This window comes from Oxyura jamaicensis, chromosome 1, assembly GCF_011077185.1.
Source record: "Oxyura jamaicensis isolate SHBP4307 breed ruddy duck chromosome 1, BPBGC_Ojam_1.0, whole genome shotgun sequence".
NCBI lineage: Eukaryota > Metazoa > Chordata > Aves > Anseriformes > Anatidae > Oxyura > Oxyura jamaicensis.
The window spans coordinates 44,285,316-44,305,702 of record NC_048893.1 but is presented as its reverse complement, the minus strand read 5'-3'; the positions used below and the strand labels follow the sequence as shown (position 1 = coordinate 44,305,702).

The following is a 20,387-nucleotide window of genomic DNA, read 5'->3' as shown; positions in this document are numbered from 1 at the left end:
ATACTTTCTACACAGAGTAAGCAAGAATACATGCTCATTCGGTATATTCACTTGAAAACAGGCAAACACAAACTCCAAGTGTCCTGCTACACCATCTGGCTTTGTGTACATGGAAAAAAGTGCCTAAATACCCTGCTTGAAAAACATTATTGGTAATTTATCACTGCTCAGGATGATGGGTTTGCTCCTTCAGAAAATCCCAAATGTGGTTACATGTGTATCAATAAAGCCCATTGTAGAATGTCACATTTTTTAAAAGGCAATTGTAAGACCCTCTATGCTAGACCTGAGAATGGCAATGAAGGCCTTCAGCCTCTATTGCACAAACAGCAGCTGGCAAAAGTGGGACAGTGGTGAGTTGTCCTTTAGGCTGTAGAGAGTTCAAAACTGACTTTTCAGTAGTATTATTGTAATACTGTCAGGCTTTGGTGTAAGAACCAATTCTTTAACAACACAGAAGCGACATGCGAACTATGGAGAAATTGCACAGTGCCTCAGATAAGCTATTGCTGGAAGGGAGGAGAGAAGCCTGGTGGTTTAGGAGAAAATACTAAGGTTTTCAAAAAACTAAATTTCCAAGTAAGGCTTCACTCAAGGTGGGAAAGGTGAAGCAATTCCATTGCTCTTGGAGTCAGTGCTGATCAGGATTTTTATTTTTATTTTTTTTACACTAAAACTTTCAGTAACTTAAATAACCCAGTCTTCCTCCTTTCCTCCTTTCCAAGCATACTTTCATACTTCCACAAAATAAAAAGAGAAGTGTTGTCCAACATAAGTGACTTCATCTGAGGGTGACGGTGTTTTATTTTTTTTCCTGGTGACTTGTAAGCACACTCAGAAGAGTGTGGCCAAGTTCTGGCCAAGTTCCCTGGTTGTACTACATCTCCAAGGATTTCTGCTGTGCTGCTCAGTTGTTGCAGTGCATCACAGGACATACTCGAGAGCAGAACGTCACTGGAAGATGATGATAAAACCCTTGAGAAACATTCCCTAGTTAAAAAGCAAACAACAAGAAACCAACAACAACCAACCACATTAAAAACACAGAAACAAACAAACAAAAAACAGCAATAATAGAAAACAACCCACAACTCTTTACTTTTGAAAAAGTTTGAAGTTTTCCTTGGATAGAAGTGGGACACATGTATGAGAACCCTGAGCCAGAAAATACAACATTAAGGCATTTTTATTCCCTCTTAATCTGAAAAGAAGTATTCTTGGTAGGTGTGAACATCAGTGCCCAATGTAAATATATAAATATCTTGATATTTGTTTATCGAGTAAATATTTACATTGTATCAGAGCATACCTTTGCTAAATACTTCTTTTCTTTTGAAACCATAACCAGATCGACAGTACATAAAGGACAGAGAGTCTGTGGAAAGGCTTCAAGAACCCTTGCTGGATATTCTGCAAAAGTTCTGCAAACTTCACCACCCAGACAACCCTCAACACTTTGCGTGTCTTCTGGGCCGCCTCACAGAATTACGGACATTTAACCACCATCACGCAGAGATGCTGATGTCATGGAGAGTGAACGATCACAAATTCACACCTCTTCTCTGTGAGATCTGGGATGTGCAGTGATGGATATATATATATTTTTTTTATTTTAAGGTACATATATTATTAAAGGACCACAAAGCATTTATTTTCATAGAAAAATACACCACAATACATTAAATTCTCTTTATTGGATTTTTATAGAAACATGCCGTGGATACAAAAAAGTCATTTTGTTCATTAGTCACTGAATACCATGTAGCTGTAAGATTTTCGTGTAAGTTGTAACTTTCTCTGTATTTATATTCTCTGATCAGGAAGAATTCACCATCTCCTTGGAGGAGCCCCGTTAATTCCTTCTGCAATTAGGCTGATTGCAGTTGCAGTTCCTCTTGAAAAACGGGGCAATGCATGTTTCCATTTGTATTTTTTTTTTTTAATTGCAGCATCTTCGCGCTTGGCCTCCTTTAAAGAGCAGATGCCAGATACTTACTGCAATAAACCAGCAGGCTTGATTAACGCTGTAGCCATTCGCTGTCTAACCGTGGCGCGTGTTCGCGTAAAGATGCACAAGCCCTGATTTCTGCAGGCGGTGAGGAATGATGGAGAAAAGGCACGCACAAAATAAAAGCCTTTTTGTGACATGGAGGTGTAACTTCATTTGCATTACTATTTCACAGTAAAAGTTATACACCTGCATGCTTTGTGTGAGCGCAGCACGGGCCGTTTTCCTTTATAACGGTGCCACCCATGACTGTATTGCAAAGCAGCAGTCCCATAAACACACTTTCCTTGCCCCTCGATGTCTCGGTTGGCTCAATTTTATTCTCAACATCGCTCGTTTCTTGCCTGGCCACAAACAGAGGGGCAGCTCACCCGCACGCCGAGCACAAGCACAAGATGGCGGGGGGGCACCCACACCCCCCTCCACACACACCCCCCTCCACACACACCCCCCTCCACACACACCCAGCCCCGCCCCTCACGGCCCCGCCCCGACAAGCCACGCCCTCCTCCCCTCCAGGCCCCGCCCCTCGGGCGCTGATTGGCTCTTTCGAACGGAGCAGCCGGCGCGGGGCGGGGCGGGGCGGGGGAGCGGAGCGTGGTGCGGCGGCGGCTGCCGGCGGGTCCCGGTGAGTCCCGGAGGGTTCCGCGGGGGGTGGGGGGGCGGCCGTCACGCGTGGCAGGCGCTGGTGGGGGGCAGCTGTGGCCCCGCAGCTTGCAGGTGGCCCCCCAGGTGCCCGTGGCTTGTGGGAAGCGGAAGCTGGGTGTCTTCCAGGGATGCTGCGTGCCACCTTCGGCGGGGTGTCACGTAAAGACACGGGGAAAGTGCGTGGATGCTTCCAGGCACAGCTTGGTCATTCATCGCGTGTACCATTTGTAGTGATAAATGCACGTGTGGGTCTTTCGGAGTGATGCAGGGTTTCCTATCGCAGTCCCAGCATTTTCCTCCTGACGCCGGCCAGCCGGCAGGCTGCTAGCTCGCTGGGCGTCAAGCGGTGCTGCCCTCCGTGTGGCACTGCTGGGAGAGGAGTGGGCTGGGAAAGGGAGGGAGGGAGGGTGAGCAGCAAGCTTGTTTCCATCGCCCTGCTCAGCAGAGCTGGCTCACGGCAACTGGGTGGCAGGGTAGAAGCAGGCTGGATGCTCTTGTGGAGGAGCCGGCTGCACATCTGTGATGTGATGAACCCCTTGTTCCTGAGCTCAGGTGGGTTTCCTGAGCCCCGCGGGCACTCCCCCCTTTGCAAGAGGAGAGCGGGTGCACGCCGTGCCTGCCCTCGTTGAGGGGTGCGGAAAGGCAGCCCCCGGGGAGCGCCGTCAGTGCACCTCGATGGAAGGAGAGGGCTGCCACCTCCGAGCCCTTCCCGTGGACTGACCTGTCTGGTTCTTTCCCCTTCGTGCCTCTGAGGCCTCCCCAGGGAAGCAGAGCTCCTGCTGACTCAGCCGTGTGGCAAAAGGGCTCTGTAATTGCTGTAGTGACAGAGTAGCGCTCCGAGGATATCTCCTGTTGGGCTAACCTCCCGTCTTCTGCATGCTGGGATATGTGCGCAAAAAAAATCTTGGATATCCTGGGGGTATCTTTCAACAGATCCTGATTTGACAGCTTCTTTCATTTCAGAGCGTTTAAAAATGTGGGTTTCAGTAGGTGCTGTCAAGACAAATCCACAGTTTCCAGCTGCTCTGGGTTAGTCTGTTGTGACTACCTTGGCATGTTGATGGAATAGAAGATGATGTGTGATATATCCTAAACAAAGGGTGAAGATGTAAAACTACCTACCCAAGGTTTCTTTAATGAGTCTGTGAATCCCTTCGGGTTCCACGTAAGCTAGATCAATGGCTGCTTCATCTGTGTTTTACATAGCTGCAGAGTTGTGGATTTTTTTTTGTTTCCTTGTAATCTGCGCCATCTAATAAAATGGGATTTGGATGTGGCTCATCTTCTGCTAAAGAGCAGCTTGTAATTAGTGTAGCATGTCTTGCTGGTTGGGCCCCATCTGTAAAACCTGATACAAGTGATACTAAGCAGGCTATCTTGGGTAGCATCTAAGAGCATGTGCTTAGCATCCTGAGGTATTGGCGTGAAGTGCTTTAGTATTAGGCTTTGGTGCTGCTGCTCAGGTTTCCTGGGGGCAAAGTGGTGGGCAGCACTCTGGGCAGCAGAAGCAGGCGGTATGGTCTTGTGAAGCTGTCCAGGATGTCTGCACCCCCCTTCCCTGTACCTATGCCCTGTGTCTGTGGATATATATTTTTTCCTCCGTTCTTTACTAATGTTGGTCCACAGCTCCAGTCCTTTACTTGAGGCTCAGCAGTCAGGCAGCTGAGGGCAGCTCCTGCCTTCCCCAGTATATAATTTGGGGCTGACCAGCCATCTCTCAGTAAATCAGTGTTGCAGTATCAGCCCTGCCATCAGGTACTACTAAGCAGTGTTTCTCCTCTCCTCCCATCCCTTGGAGCCTGTTGGCAGCAGAAGGGCCAGAGGAAATGAGGAGTTTTCTGGGAGTGGTGCTGGTGGTCAGGAATTTCTACATTTGCCAAGCTTGGAGCTGTTGGCCCCTGGACGGGAAGCACTTGCAAGTTTCTCCTGCTTCCCCAGTTTAACGGGGTGCTCCTAGGCACCATAGGGGTACCAGCTGACCTGAAAATGGGAATGGCATGGCCAGACATGGCCAAATAATAGTATGTTTTCATTCTGGGGCCTTCTCTTTCACAGCTGTGACACCTGCACACTAAATGCCTGTTGAATGAAGGTGAGTTGAAAAAGCTGATGTGCATAGGAACTGATAGTTTTAGCTGGAGCTGTCTGAATTTGGTATCAAATACTTGCTTCATCAGTTGCATAAAAAATTTTTGGTGCAGGGAACCCTACTGGTTTTAGAATAAATCAGATCTGATTGTGACTACCTATTCCTGCATTGCTTTCCTTGCCATGACATATTCTGCACCTTTGCACGTTGGCTGCTTGAAGATGGGAGATTTCTGGGTCATCTCATCCCATGCCTCTCCCTGTCGGTGCTGAGGCTGTGTTGAACTGCACTCCTTGCAGTCTGAGAACAGGACTGTTTGGAGTTCTGAGAATGGGTAACGCTTAAGCTAAATTAAACTTCCAACTCAAAATCCACTCAGGATAGTCTCTCTCATCAGAATTTTTTTTTGTTAAACGCGATTCAGTTGCCCCAATAAGCAAAGCCATCTGACTTCCTAAAGAGCCCTGAGGCATACGGGCTTACAAAATAACTTGTTTTAGAAGAACAGGCCCTTGAAGTTCAAGTGCCACAACTTTCCTCAATCTCCATATTTTTTTAAGACTGGATTTTTGTTAGGCATTCTACAAAACTGCAGATGCTGAACATTCTTGTGATAGCTGTCGTGTGAATATTTTGCTTTGTTCGTGTTTTGAGCACTCCCTGTGAATTAGGCTGCCTTTTGTTCTCCTCTTGGCAGTTAGCATGCTAGAGCTCTTGTTAGCCTATGTGGAGCTCCTTATTTTAATGAGACCAACTTCTCTACTGGCTCTTCTGCTGTTGTTTTATTTATTTTTTTAATCAATGGAGGCTCTTACTGCGACTCTCTTGGGACAATAGCTTTCTTATGCTAAAGGAAAATGTATTCCCCTGGACGGAGCTGTGGGAAGCATAACTTGCTCATTAGTAATGCTTGGTATATACCCTGTCCTTCCCTTGTTCATTCATAGAAGGAAAAATAACATCAAGGGGAGGATGTCTTTCTTTTTTTTGTTGTTGTTGTTTTTAATTCCCTAGAAATAAAAGTAAAGGAGAGGGAAAGATTGAGTATCTTTGAGTCCTGATACAAGGAAGTGCCTGTAGTCCAAAGACAAAGCAGTTGCTCAGTTGCCTATCGTAGAGGTAAGTTGTTTGAAATTTCTGATATGTGTGGTCCTATGTGATGCATGAGGCTCAAGGCAGTACGAGGGGAAAACCAGCAGCACCTCTCTGCTCTCTAGTAAGGAGGAAGGGGGGATTTTTAGGAGCATTAGGTCCTCTGTGTTGGGTCTCATGGCTATGTTGTGAAGCAGATGGAGAAGGTGAGACGTATGCCATCTGCGTATAACACTGAAGTATTTGAGGCAGGAGACGGGAGTGAGTAATTTTTAAAGGCAGCTACGTGAGTTACAACTGCTGTTGACTGCAGTCCGTTTTTCAGCCTAAGGTGAAGTTTTACTGCAACTCTTAAGTAATGTAGCAAGAAAATTGTTTTTAACTGGCTTAAAGACTTGCATGGGTACATTTGTAGGTAATGCTCTTCACAACCACAGCGGAGAGATATGCTGAGGAAATTCCTTCCAGTATGTGCCTATACAGCTAACCTGGTAATGCTGCACATCTCTAAACCTGGAGCCTATACGGACAGACTTCCAGATCCCTAGCCTAGTGCAGAACTTGTGCTGGGTTTTTCTACTATTGAAAACATTGCTGGAAAATACTGTGTTGGTTGCAGGAGCGAAAGTGTTGACCAGAGTGCCTCTGAACATTTCCTTAAGGATTGCTTTGCAAGGGTATTGTCCTGATAACCATATTGTTGCAAAAACTTGCAGCATTCTATTGAAAACTTAGGTTTATGGTAGCTGCTTGGAAATCTAAGTGAAAATCGATATAGAAACTAATAAAAACATTGATTTATCTCATGTATCTATGCAAGAAGAAATTTTATTCTTCAAAATGTTTTTCTCCTTTTAAGATTCTTCATAATCTTTAAACTATTTAAAGTAAATTCAGGATGCATATGTGTGTCTGAGCGCGTGTACAAGATATGCTTCTGGTAGGTTAGGAGAGAGTAAATGCCAGAACTATTAAGTTAATAATGGTTTGAGTATTAATATTTCTCTTTGGCAAAGTAAATGCCTTATAGCTCTTTAAAACAATGCAACTCTTTGAGTATTATTTATGCACATGAAGTTCATTGCTACTTTGTGCTGTAATAATTACTACTTTATTCAAGGGCAGAGAGCTGAAATAGCCTGAACACTGGATCAAAACCTTAACTGAAAAGATACTTCCTTCTTTCCTCCCTCCCTTCCTGATTAGACATGCTCTTATTTTGCCTGGTGAGTTTTTATTGGGATCTTTCAGAAAGCAGGAATGACTGTAGTAAAAATTCTTTTCTCTTTCCCTAGGGGGAGAAGCTAATGTAAATGCAGGTGACCATGCAGAATGCCGTTCAGGTAAATGCCTTTTGCAGTGTTCAAGTTCTGTATAATACTTGTTTACGCAAACTCTTCTACCCTGAAGCAGATGAAATGCTAGAAACCCTGGAGTAATCTCTGTACTTTTTTTTTTTTTTTTTTTTAAAAAAAAAAAAAGTATTCCCTTTTTACAAATGGACTAGAGTGGCAAGATAGTTAACCCAGTGTTGTAATCAGGTACGTGATACTTTCTTTTCCAAAGTAGTATTGCCTAAGAAGGTTTCTAAGTTAAAGGATGAGATTATTTAAAAACTTTCTTGATAATTAAGAGGTGTTTTTTAAAACCCTACATTTTAGTTAATCACTTAAAAATATTTTGGACAAACATACCTCCTGAACTAAAGGAAAGTAGCCAAGAATATGGGAAGGACTCCTTCTCTTTGTGAATTCTGTATGTGACATTTCTGTGCAGTCCTTTTCTTGAAATGAGAAGGTACCTATCAGTCTGAAAATACGCAGTCCTTAAGAGAAATACTAAGGATTTATGTTCAAGTGTGTGTGTTCTTACACAGGAATATTTCCTCTTTTAACATCAACACTTTAACAATTTAAATGCATCAGAAAAGTTTGATCAGATAAATCAGTAGTTTGCAGTAAGTTTTATGTTAAACTACAGACAGTATTATTTAATATGTGCTGAAGAGGGAAAAAAACAAACAGCAGAAATGTTATGCATTTTTTTTTTAATTTCATATGCAGTAAAGTATGTCTTTATAAAGCGAAAGAATATTTGTTTATAGCCTCATAAAGGTAACTGTGAAGCCAAGAGAATGAAGGTAGTGGTGCTTTTAATACAGGAGTTACTAATGAGAGCTGCAGCATTCTTGATTACTGTTGTGTTGGTTTGGTGTGTCTGTCTGAAGGGAAATTAAAACTTACTCTTTGAATAATAGGTATTTAGCATGATTCAGAACTGAGATTTCATCATCTGAGTGCAAATACTAGAACTCACTGTCTTGAGCTTACTGAAATCTCCCACAGGTGTGGTTTGGAGATGACCTTCCCTTAAGTCCCCGAAGTCCTCTGACCCCCAGACATGGCCCAGGCTTGGCAGATGTGTGCCTGTATGACCAGTGGATATCTGTGCAGCATGAAGCAACTTTGGTGCCTATGCAAGAAGATCTGTCAATCTGGCTGTCTGGCTTGCTAGGTGAGGTTAAAAATAAATCACTGTCCAATAAATTTCAAAGCACATTCCAATATCCAACTGAACACTTGACACTTAATATCCATTATGCTATTAAGGCTTGGTGCATTTGAACCTGAATGGTTAGGAGAATTGCATTAAAATGCATGTTCTGGTTTCAGATATTATTAGCTTCCAACTATTAAAGGCAAGATGATTAATCCTTCTAATTTCTATTTCTGAATCTTGCTAGTTTAATTAAGTGAATATTTGATTTTAGTTTACTTAGATATTACTACTAATTTTTAGTCTGTTAAATTCCTTTTTTTATATGGGGGGGATAGGTGTAACGTATAGTTGGACAGGAGGAACAAGTCTTTCTATAATGTTTCAGAAAATGTTTCAGAAATTCCTTTGTAAATGCTTTCATTATTTTATTGCTTCAGTGGCAATTTCTTTGTGGTCTGGTGTGTAGATGGGAAGAACTATTCAAGTTTGTCAACCTATGTTAAATGAGCCTAAGCAATAATAGTGCTTAGTGTTGATCACCAGACATCTCTTCCTTTGTGGACCCTAGTTTAAGGGAAGTCTTTGATACTCAAACACTGTTTGAATTGCCTGGAAGCTCATATGAAAATTCTCTGTCTTCTGTGGAGTACCTCCAATGTTGGCCTTCTTTTTTAGGAATTGAAGTCACAGCAGAACATCTGCTAGAAGAACTTGATAATGGAGTACTACTCTGCCAATTGGTTGGTGTTCTTCAAAATACAATTAAAAAATGTTGTAGCTCAAATAACTTAAGGGTGAGTTATTTTTTAATTCATATATAAGCTCTTTAGTTTAAGAAGTAGTAAAAGGAAAGCGGGTGAGATTTCCCAATGTGGAGTTCTGTATGCTGTGTATCCAGAGACTAACAGCAGCGTGGCTTTATAGATGGATAAACTTGTTCTATGCAATAATTAACAGTCACTTTTTTTAATCGAATCCTAAGGTCCTTACCTTACCTTACCTTAGTTTGATTTCAGGGAAAGTCTTGCCAGAGGAACATCCAGTCTAAGACTGGACTCTGCTTGCTCCTTTGATAGCAGCATTGTGTGTTGGTAACAAGATACCCATTGACTCTTGGTGTTTTTTTTTTATTCCAGAAACTAGTGGGTAAATTCTATATAGGTTAGTCATGAAAGCGTCCAAATTGAGATGTACTTGGAAATGGGCTTCAGTGTTTTTGTTAGGAACCAAGGCTGAGCTGAAATGTGACTCTCAAGCAACTTGCAATCTATGATTCTGTGTTTATAAAATGAAAAATAGTGCTCTGTCACTTTGGAGTATAATACCATGTACATGCGCAATGCATGTTCAAAGTACAGGTACTCAGTATAGTTACAACATATCTTGGATTTGTCAAACAATAGATCACCAGCTAGTGTTCCTTGATAGACAGCATTTCCACTGGTGAGGGGGGACCATTATCCAAACCTTTTTTTGTATGTGTTTAGGTTTTAGTGTTTTATCTGTATGAGGGCATTTTTTTTTTTTTGGTTTGTTTTTTTTAAGGAGGGCACGATGCCTAACTCCTGTACCTCTGTCCAATAAGAATAAACTGTCCCTTGCTGATTGATTTCTTCTGCTTTCTAGGCTGGGCTTTAAAATGTTGCAACAGGGCATCCAAATGCTGTCAAGTCTTGTGCTCCAAGTCAGGGAGTTTAGTTGGCTTGGGGTTCTCGGTCTGTGCTCATTCTACTGGTATGAACAGAGCCTGGGAGGAGGGAATCATTGTCTAGCCCTCTGAAAGTGCCAGTAAGACTTACACCCTGGGAAACGGGGAAGCCAACTGTATGGGCAGTTTTGGGAGAGGTTGCAGAGCTATGGTTTGTTCATTCAGTTACTGTTATCATAGATAAATGGAATGTCTTCTACATTAGAGTAGCTTTTTTAACAGAACACATGGTGTCTTTCCTGAACCCCAGATAATTATCAGTCACTGTTTCTGTACTCTGAATTTAGGGCTTATTTTCCTTTGAAAGATATGCTTTGAAATTTGTTGGTAATGTTGATGTGTCCAATGTACTTTGTTTTCTTCCCTTGTCAGAATTTTCCAATGAGAAAAGTTCCATGTAAGAAGGATGCTCCATCAGGATCTTTTTTTGCCAGAGATAATACAGCCAACTTTCTTAACTGGTGTAGGGCCATTGGAGTTGATGAAACTTACCTCTTTGAATCTGAAGGTTTAGGTAAATGTACCTTTTTGTAAGACTTGTTTTGATCTGTATGTGGATAGCTGCCTGGTCCGGGAGAACTGTTGCATATAGTCTTCTGAAGTCTATATAGTCTTTGAGACTGGATTTGTCTGGTGCAAGTTATTAATGATTTTATTTATTTTAAGGCAGTGTTTATGTAAAAACCTTGAAAGATCAGTTCAGTAACTGCTTAAACATGAAGATGCTTTTCCAGCCTTCTAAAAGTGCCATGTGGGAGGAAGAGAGGAGTGAGAGCTGGGCAGCAAACTCTCACGTTTTGCTTCATTAAAAGGCTGACTGAGAAAAGAGGAGTTGTGGTGTCCCTTCCCCTCCCTTCTCCCTATGCTTTAGCTGTGCTGGAAGATCACAGGGCCCTGGAGTCAACTCACAATAAGATCCTTTATTTGGTATTAGAGCTCGTTCTTATTGCAGAAAGTACTCAGAATAATGCATTCATGACTGCTAAATTTGGTAACTACATTGGGGCGTTGGGCCTGAAGTGACAACAGTCTGTTGGTAATTAAATTTACTTCAGGACCTACTTGACATAACTCTAAGCCATTTTTATTTTCCTGTCTAACAAGATAGTTATAAAAATAAATATTACCAACTGTGTGTATGCCTGCTCCAGCACACAGCCTGTCACTTGTAACAGCTACTAGACAGATACTTACAGATGGAATAAAATTTTTTGACAGCTAATTAAGAGAATGTGCTTCCATTGTATGGCAAATAATAGTTGGTAGAAGAACATTTCATTATGTCAATGAAAAGGAATTAATATAAACTTTTGTTTGGTGAGCCAACTACTTTTTTTTAAAAAAAAAGGCAAAATATATTCTCAACCAACAGCAAAAAACCTGCAAGAAGTCTTAATTTTCAGTAATCAAATGAATGTGTCACAATATTTACTAGATTTTCTTGAAGTCTTTGTATCGTTTAATGCTATTTGAGTGGGAGGTGCTGCTTTGACTAAGTGCTTTTCTTTTAAGTTCTTGCTAGTTGGACTACCTATGTCTTCTCTGCTGCATCACTCGTTTTTAAAGCAGTTGAGAAAACATCCTTATTTGCATCTGTCTAATTCTCATTTAACTAGGGAGTGTTTCTTTTTTCAGAGCCATGAAATACAGATGAGTAAGAGAACTGGGCTATAAGAAAATTAGTTCTAGCGTTCTGTGTTTTTTTTTTTTTTTTTTTCTTTTAATTTCAGCCTGTGTGAATTTCATTGCTTAAACATCTCAGTTCCTTTACTGGATGGGTTACTAAAACCTGTTTAGCCTCCCTGAGATAAGCAGACAGGATTTCCTAATGCTGTGGGTTTTGCTCATAGTCAAGAAGTGTTTTGAAGTCTGATTGTAACTCATGACACAAAGTTGCTTCATGGCATAAATATCGTCTGTGAGCCTTTCTGGCAGTTGAAATGAGCAGACTTGCAGCCTCCTTGATGACACATTCTTTCCATTGATGTTGTCCATCAAACTTTCAAACCATTCTTTATGAATGAAATAGGGGAAAGACAACTTGATAGTTCTCCTTTCCTGTCAGATACATGTAGCAGCAACTCCTGAAAAGTAGGGGTGGCCATGGAGGAAATAAATTGCTCCTGAGATATCAGGGCAAGTAGCTGTCATGGGATGCCTTTGACATCAAGTCCAATATCTCAGTTTCTGCTAAGAGTGTTGTTTTTTGTTGTTTTTTACACCATTTCTTAGAGCTGACAGAACCTTTTGGATTATTTTGGGGTCAACCTTCTGTTGTAGATTTAGCCTTCATAATCAGATCTTTTAATATAAGTAGACTAACAAATGTGAGCAAGAACATCTGACTCCATTCTCTTGTTACACTTCAGGAAATATTTCAGACCTATTTAAAGTGAAGTCATTTTAAATATCAAATTGAGCATCCAAAAGATATTAATTTCATCTGTAAATAAAGAGCTGGATCATTAAGTTTCTCTTCAGAGTGAATTTTCATTTTCTACTGAATATTGTAACTGCGCAGCATGAAGGAAGTCAGACTTATTTATATAAAATTCTATATATGGTTTTTCCTATATCTTATATTTGTTATGGGAAGGAAAGAACGAACAATGCCCAACTGTATTGATGGGAGTTGAATGACCTTTCTCCTAGCCTTTGGTTTCTGAGTTATTAGACAGCATTCCTAGTTGGCTAAGAAAGTACAGGGCTGCCTTGTTTTCTCGAGCATTCAAACAACTTATTATGGGTTACTTAGAAAATGTTGACAGCATCTCAGTTTTGAGGCTTAAGCAGAGGCAGGGAGGAAGTAATTACTTGTATGAGACTTAAAACTATTTTATTTTCTCTCCTTTTTCTCTTTTTCCTGTTTGTACACCTAAAGATGGAAGTTGCAAGAAACCAAAAACAAATCAGACGTTGATTTCCTTCTGCCTTTTCCGTTCTGTAGTGTGGTAGTAAAAATAATTGAATCTTTTCATTCCAAAGTTGTCAAGAAAACCCTGAAAGGCTGCCATGGTTATCTACATACCATTTGGCTATCACTCTACCTAGATGGAAATCTTTCTTCAGCTTCATGATTCATCCAGATTCATGATTCCAGATTCAGGAGCTCATAATTTAGTGGGCCTATGCAGTCAAGTGCACAAAACTATTATAGCTGTTCTGAAATGAGGGGTGTGCAGAGCAGCTCTTCTAGGTACAGCCCTGGAAAAGCAAAGCCTAGTGCAAAACTCTGCTAATAAACATATCTGAGCTCATGTTGCTACTTTTCTGTGATAACTGCCAGTACCTGTTATTCAAGTCTGAGTGTTTGCTCTTAAACCAAAGTCATCGTCACCTCTTACAGAGGGTTTGGCCTTCTTTCTCAGAGCACGGACTCACCAAAATTTCAAATTCTGAAGAAAACCTTTGGGTCGATAGAGTGGGGGATGATAAGCAGGGAGGATGAAAGGAGCACGTAGTATGAGGTAGGGCTCTACAGGGGAGCTGCCACTGGCAAAGTGGTATCTTCTAGTGCAACTGAGTGAATCTGCAATGTGGACGAATCCTGAATTTTTAAAGCAATAAGAAAAAAAATATGCGTTGCTGAAATTGTGACAATCACCTGGACTATTCTTTCACAGTCAGTGATTTAGACCACTAAGGCTGACTGGCTGTGCATAGGTATCCACTGGTCAGCTAGACCTCTTGTGCTGAATTCTCCCATAGCTGTTCACCTACAGAGTGTGAGGTGCATATCTTTGTATGTGCATAAATTAACAGACAATAAATTTTCTTATTTTTCAGTGTTTTATGCTCTTATAAGACTGCTATAATGTATTTAAGGATAGGGAAAGAAAAGCTCTTCAGCTCTCTTGCTTTCCAGTTCATGTCCAGAAGGAACAGCAAAAAACACAGCACATTTCTCTTAGGACATAAAGAAGAATGTAATTTCAGGAGTGCCAGGATGAATTTAGACACTTTATGGACAAGAAAATTAGAGTTGAAAAGCATTTTAGTGCTTTATCCATGATATAGTACACCTCAGATTGGCTAAGTGGACTAAAGTAGCATGCCTCTAGGTAGAATTATAACTGAATTGTAATAATCTAATATTTATTTTCTGTACCTAACTTCAGAGGCCTTCCCACAGCAAATTCCCTTTTATTTTTAATTCCATTTTAGTTTTGCACAAGGATCCAAGACAAGTGTATCTTTGTTTGTTGGAAATTGGACGCATTGTATCTAGGTATGTGATCTATACATCCTCTTAACTAGAAACTGAAATATATATTCTATTAAGCAAAAGCTAAGGCAATTCTTGGTCATTAAGTGCATGCACTAGATGTTAATTATGTGCAGAAAGTAATGAGTAGTATTTCTAGGACTATTGTACAATATGAATATTTTTCTCAAATATTTATTTCATTCTTGTCATGGAGAGGTGCTGATCCATTTATTTTATATAGCTTTCTTATGTAGGTTTATTTTATATAGGTTTTTATAGCTGCGTTTAAATGCTACCATCAGGTGGAAGAATTATGTCAACAGAAAATGCTCTCTTAAGGTCTTTTTTTTTTAAAAAAAAAAAAAAAAAGGCTTTTTGGTAGCTTTATGTAAGCTTTAAATATGAATCAACTCTATTCACTAAATTTAGAATGCTATTTTTTTGGCACAGAGCAGGAAGCTTTAAGATAGTTTGTTTAAATTGGTTGTGACCTAAGTTGTGCAGGTTTGGACATATTGTTATTGCCTTCCCCAGTAGCTCTAGGACTACCTTTGAGAGGACTTCCACCAGAAACTTGGAGCTGCTTCTTCTCTTTGGATTATCAAAACAATGATTCCTCTGAATAGTAGTTCTACTCCCTCTTAGTCTAGCTACTCAGATTTTTTCTTGCTTGTCATCATCACTTCTTTATGTTTTCTTTAGATTATTAATTAAACTTTCTACTTAATTGTGTTGAGGTATGGAGTTGAACCTCCTGTGCTAGTAAAACTGGAGAAGGAAATTGAGCTAGAAGAAACATTGCTAATGACCTCTGGACCAGCATCACCTGTTAGCACAGCAAAGTCATGTTGTCACCATGGGGAACTACATGAGGCAGTAAGTACTTATTTATTGTGAAAAGGTCTTTAAGTCAAACTCGTAGCCTAGTACTTGTGTGATCTGGCTCAGTAATCATAGACTTAGTTTTTCATCTAATATGAGAGCTTTAAATAGCAAACAGAAGTGTATGCACCTCTTTTAAACAATTTTTGTTTTGTTTTTGTTTTGGAGGTAGTGCCTCAGTGCATATAACTTACTTTGATTCTCCCTTTCTTTCACTGCTGCTTTGAGTATAGGAATTAGCCTCTCATTCAATTGTTGTGCATCAGTATTCTATGAATGTATATGAACTTCATCAAATGTTAAAGTAGGCTTTGAAATGCTTCAACAAATACTTTAAATAAAACTTTTCCCCTTTCCCCACCTCCTCTAACTCTGGACTTTTTTGGGGACTACCTGTCTCCTTTCATCAGTCATTTGCTTCTTGGGTGTTACATAGAAGATTAACTTATCAAATTATTCTAAAAAGTGGGGGGGAATGCTGAAGTGCCTCTGGGCAAGGTGTAGCAATAGATTTGGTTCCGCTGAACACCAATTTACTCACAGGAGAGATCCAGGCACTTGTATTTCAGTTTCTTGAGACCATAACCATGTCTTCAAAAGGTTATGAGTGGAATTTGATGCTACTATGAACAAATCTTTAAAAGGAAAATAGAAATATGTTTAAATTAAAGAAATCATGAAAATTGGAGTTGGACAACTCCAAAATAATTGTCTGCATGTACTCTTTATTTCTTTTAATCTTCTGTTCTCCATTTTGAATCTTTATGTGGCTTCAAGAAGAGATTTTCTAGTGAGGGAAGAGAATTCTAGTGTTTTCTTAGATTCTGTGGTGATAATATTTAATACAAGAGGTACTGATTATTTCATCTATTAAACCTGCATCTGTCAAAATACTAACTGATTTCAATTTTAATAGGTTAAACATATAGCAGAAGATCCTCCTTGCAGTTGTTCCCATCGATTTTCAATTGAATACTTATCTGAAGGACGTTATAGACTGGGAGATAAAATACTTTTCATACGAGTAAGTGGTTTCTCAGTACTACAATTTATATTCTTAATGGGTAAAAAATACTTTTAAATATATATTTTTTGTATTATTTTAAAATTGCAGAATGATTTAGGTTGGGATTCCACATGATCCAATCCCCTATTCAAAACAGGTCTAGATAACTATATTTTACAACCATTGATTTTGCAGTTACAACCACACTAAACTAAGCAAGTTAATGCTTTTCTGAGTTTCTAAAATTTCAGTAACAACTTGCAGTATAAATAAGGATAATGCAATAGAATATCCTGAGAAAAGTGCTTGTTTAAAATCCGGACACTTGAATTTATAATTTGCAGCCAGGTGAGCATTCTCTTCAGGAGAGATAAGAATTCATGGGCTTAAAAAGTTATGAGGATGTTGATAATTTGAACAAAACCTGTATCCAAAACTCTGTGTTCTAAATAAAAATGCTGACAGAATGGTTGAAATGCATTCTTGTATATATATTTTCATTACTGCCTGCAGAGAATCATTATGTGTCAGGAGAAACCAGTAGAAGAATTGGGAAACAAACTTTACTTAATATATAGTTTCTTAAAATCTTTCCCTGTAAGGAAAGGAGGTCCTATTTTTGGTTGATTTTCAATAAATTATAATGTATGAAGAAGACTTAGAGCTGCATAAAACAAGATTTCTCATGTTCTTCTCCTGTTCCCACCCTCTCTTCCTCCATTCTCAGATGCTACATGGCAAGCATGTGATGGTACGTGTTGGTGGAGGCTGGGACACTCTTCAAGGTTTTCTGCTTAAATACGATCCCTGCCGAGTGCTTCAATTTGCAACATTGGAGCAGAAAATCCTGGCATTTCAGAAAGGTGTCACCAGTGACAGTGTTCCCAGCTCATCAGCCAGAATTCAGGAACCTCCTGTCATGAACCCAATGTCAGCTGTCAATATGTTTCAAAAGCAACCATCAAAAGCCCCTACTCCTGTTCCAGTAGTAAAGGCTGTTCATGGGGCAACTGTGAAGAAAGCTTTATCTAAACGTCCTCAGTCCCCTGCCTTGGCATCACCGAAAGTGCCAGTGCACCCATCATCTGCTGCCAAGCTGTTGTCAACCAGACCCAAACTACATGGGTCTTCAGCAATGGGTTCACAGTCTCCTTTAAAACCATTAATGGGCACCGCAAAGAAACTGGAGTCTCCTGCATGCAACTTGCCAGCTCCTGCTCCTTCACAGCCTGCCAGCAAAAGCTCTTCATCTGCAGGATCAAGAACAGCTCTTGTTCACTCTGAAACGTTACGCAAACGTATTCGGTCCCCTGATGCTCCAAAGGTGAGATTTGCCCTGGCCCAAGGCTCCCCAGCACCAGGGATGCACTCTGTTGTTTCATCCTCTAAAAAACAGTTGTCTCAGTTGCCTGCAACAATTGAAACAATGGCTTCAAAACAGAAGCATGTCCCCTCTAAATGCAAACCTGTACCTGTCACTAAAACCAAAATTAATTCTGTTGCTCCGAGGTCAGCCCGGCCACCCGTTACAAATCTGCGTACTGTTGCCAAATTTTCACATTCTCAGCAGCTCCTTGTAAAACCTCCTTCTGAAAATACTTCTCAGGCTTCAGGAACTGGGTCTCAGAAACCTCAGAAAGCTACGCAAACAGCTTCTATCCTGGCAAGGAACCTGAAGACTGCTTCAGTCCTAAAGCACTCGGCTTCCGCACCTTCCCTGGCAGTTAGTAAAGTGTCAAAGTCACCACCTGCACTTGTATCTAAAAGCAAAAATGTACCAGCAGCTGTCAATAAGAAACCAGCCACAGAGTGTCTGCAGACCCAAGATACCAGTAAAACCCCTGAGGTTGTATCCACTTCATCCAAACCTCCTGAACGCACTCCCCTATCTGTTGTACGGCTTCCTCAAACTTCAGCCAAAGTGGCAGTGACCAAAAACCCAGCACAGCCTTCCACAAAAAGTCAGCCTTCAACCAGAAACTTGCAAGTGAATGGAATCTTGGTGCCAGCAGCCAAGAAACCTCTCTCTAAAGCAAAATCAGCAACAGCATGTAACAAAGGAGTACCTAGTGTATCAAAAGGTCCGCTTCTGAAGAACAGACAAGATGATCACTATTTTGTTATGACAGGGAGTAAAAAGCCCAGAAAGTAATCTTATTTGTTACCTTCTGGGGAGATGCTAATATTGTTCAAATGGGGCCTCTTGTATCTGCTATGCTGAAGGGAAAAACAGGTTAAATAACACTACATGTGCCATGTCAAACATTAGGCATAATGTAAGTTATGCAGCAAAATGTACAGTAAGAGCTGTATTTATTTTGCGGTTTAAAAACTTCTACTTAGATATGTTTAGAGGTGAGCTTGCTTGCACTGTGGAATAGAGAATGTCCCTGTTTGCTGCTAGCCTGACCTGCTGTGGGGAAAGGCAGGAGAGAGGAAGGGAAACTGAAGCTGCTGCTGCTCACTTTCAAGGGAGTGAAGCCTATTCAAGAAATGTCTACCTAGGGCACAGCTTGAGCAATTCTGCTTTTTCAGGCACATTTGCATCAAGGCCTGTGATAAGTGTTAGAGCTGTGCACATGCTATAAAATTTCTAATACCTCAAACCTATTGTTTTTTTTTTTTTTAATTTGTACTGTTTAAGTTCAGCAGTATTCCAGAACGCAAATTTGTGTGACCTGCATGTATTAGAGAAAGAAATCTCTAGTCCTGTTCAGTTTGACAGATGCAGTTTTCGCTGTTCATTGTCCCCCTAAATTCCTTAACGTGGCTTCAGCTTCCTTGGATGTGGAGCCTCCTTGGCTTGGGTTAAGTTGGACATGGAAAGTCATGTCCTTAATCACACTCTCTTGTTGTGCCTTAGTGATACTGCTTCTAAAAGCTGGGGGAGGCAATTTTGCTTAGTATATGTTCAGATATGACTACAGGTAAGCTCAGTTTTCCTAGAAAGCTCTTGCTGTGTGGGCAGAAGTAGTGCACGGGTGCTTTCCTGTGATGGACCCCAGAGCAGCTCCTGTCATGGTGACACTGGGCGATGAGTCCTGACCTGCACAGGCAGAGCCTCGCTGCTCTGCAGGAGCGGCATTTATCCATAAAACTGACTCATTAAATACTTCTCAGTGCTAGGGGCCGATTTTGTGGGCAGTCTTAGTCTGCAGTGGCCTTTGTTGTTTTGTCTATGGAGATCTTATTACTGGCTCTCCTCTATTACCTTTTGGGAGGTGAAGAGTAGTTTTCCAAAGAGCTAATGAGGGCCTACATTTGCCTTTTAACATCTGAAAGTGCCAGAAAGCTGAGCACCGTTTATACTCAGCTCCTGAAGGCTCTTATTGGGTTAAACGTCTGTGGTGCTCAACCCTTAATCCTTAACAGAAATGAGTTTCATGGTAGATGAATAAAACTACTGTCTCTGGGAGTAGCATTGTTTGAGATATTTCAGGTTTAATGAACCTATGAATGCCAAGGAACTCTCAGGTTCTGTGAGGAGACACTGCTGACTTCCATAGACTTAGTTCTCTCCATTCCCAAGATGTTTACTTATGAGGAGGTGCGTGGAAATCACAGCTTCTGATGCTTATATATATATATATATATATATAATATATATATATTTTTTTTCCTGCAATAAGCAAGAATACAATAAGCAAGCATCATAAACTAATAGAGTTTTCATATGCATTGGCAAAGTTATTGAGCTACCCTTCTGAGCACCTTGTTAGCTTTGTTTATTTATGATTTTATTTATGCATCTCTACTGTAAAATACTGCTTACAACCTGCTGGGAGTAAACAGTAAATAACAATATGCAAACTGTAGGAGGAAAAAATCAATTTTAATACTGTGTACATAAGTCCCACAATCTTACATACAAAGTTGTATGTTTGGGGACAGCCTTATCACATGTTTATTTTATAAATGCACTGGCCAAAGTCACTACTGCAAATGTTAAGGATAGTATTGACTGCAGGGGAGTGTTTTCATGTTTGATAAAATTGACGGTTTCACACTCTGAAAGCATTTTGCAGTAGATGACTTGCATTTGGTTTTGGGCTTCCAAATAGTGATCTATGATGCAATATCTCATGCAGATTAATAGCAAAATTCTTGGGGTTTCTTTCTATACTGAGTCTGGCTGGGGTGGTGTTCACTGTCTTCACAGCAGCCTGGTGCTGTGTTTGGATTTGTGGCTGAAATGGTGCTGATGGCACAGCAGGCTTTGGGCAGTTGCTGAGCCCTGCTTGCACAGGG

At 40.6% G+C, this 20,387-nt stretch overlaps 2 protein-coding genes across 7 annotated transcripts in view; both read left to right on the top strand.

The window, feature by feature from the left end:
* The window catches only part of NR1H4 (nuclear receptor subfamily 1 group H member 4), a 44,635-nt gene extending 42,332 nt beyond the window's left edge, over positions 1–2,303 (top strand). For all 3 annotated transcript variants that reach the window (XM_035347351.1, XM_035347359.1, XM_035347343.1), the window contains exon 10: positions 1,349–2,303. In XM_035347351.1, coding sequence (XP_035203242.1) covers positions 1,349–1,587 — 239 coding nt within the window. In that variant the 3' untranslated portion in view covers positions 1,588–2,303. The remainder of the gene's footprint in view (positions 1–1,348) is intronic.
* Positions 2,304–2,600: 297 nt separating this feature from the next.
* Positions 2,601–18,861, top strand: GAS2L3 (growth arrest specific 2 like 3). 4 transcript variants are annotated; one of them, XM_035336281.1, is made up of 9 exons: positions 2,601–2,636; positions 7,133–7,180; positions 8,183–8,351; positions 9,012–9,130; positions 10,417–10,558; positions 14,209–14,272; positions 14,989–15,127; positions 16,050–16,157; positions 16,867–18,861. In XM_035336281.1, the coding sequence occupies exons 2-9, from the start codon at positions 7,151–7,153 to the stop codon at positions 18,289–18,291; spliced, it is 2,196 nt and encodes a 731-aa protein (XP_035192172.1). In that variant the 5' UTR covers positions 2,601–2,636; positions 7,133–7,150; the 3' UTR covers positions 18,292–18,861. The 4 variants fall into 4 exon arrangements, with proteins under 4 accessions (XP_035192172.1, XP_035192181.1, XP_035192162.1 ...); XM_035336290.1 differs by lacking the exon at positions 2,601–2,636 and adding an exon at positions 3,190–3,208; XM_035336271.1 differs by lacking the exon at positions 2,601–2,636 and adding an exon at positions 5,717–5,864.
* The last annotated feature ends 1,526 nt before the right edge of the window (positions 18,862–20,387 follow it).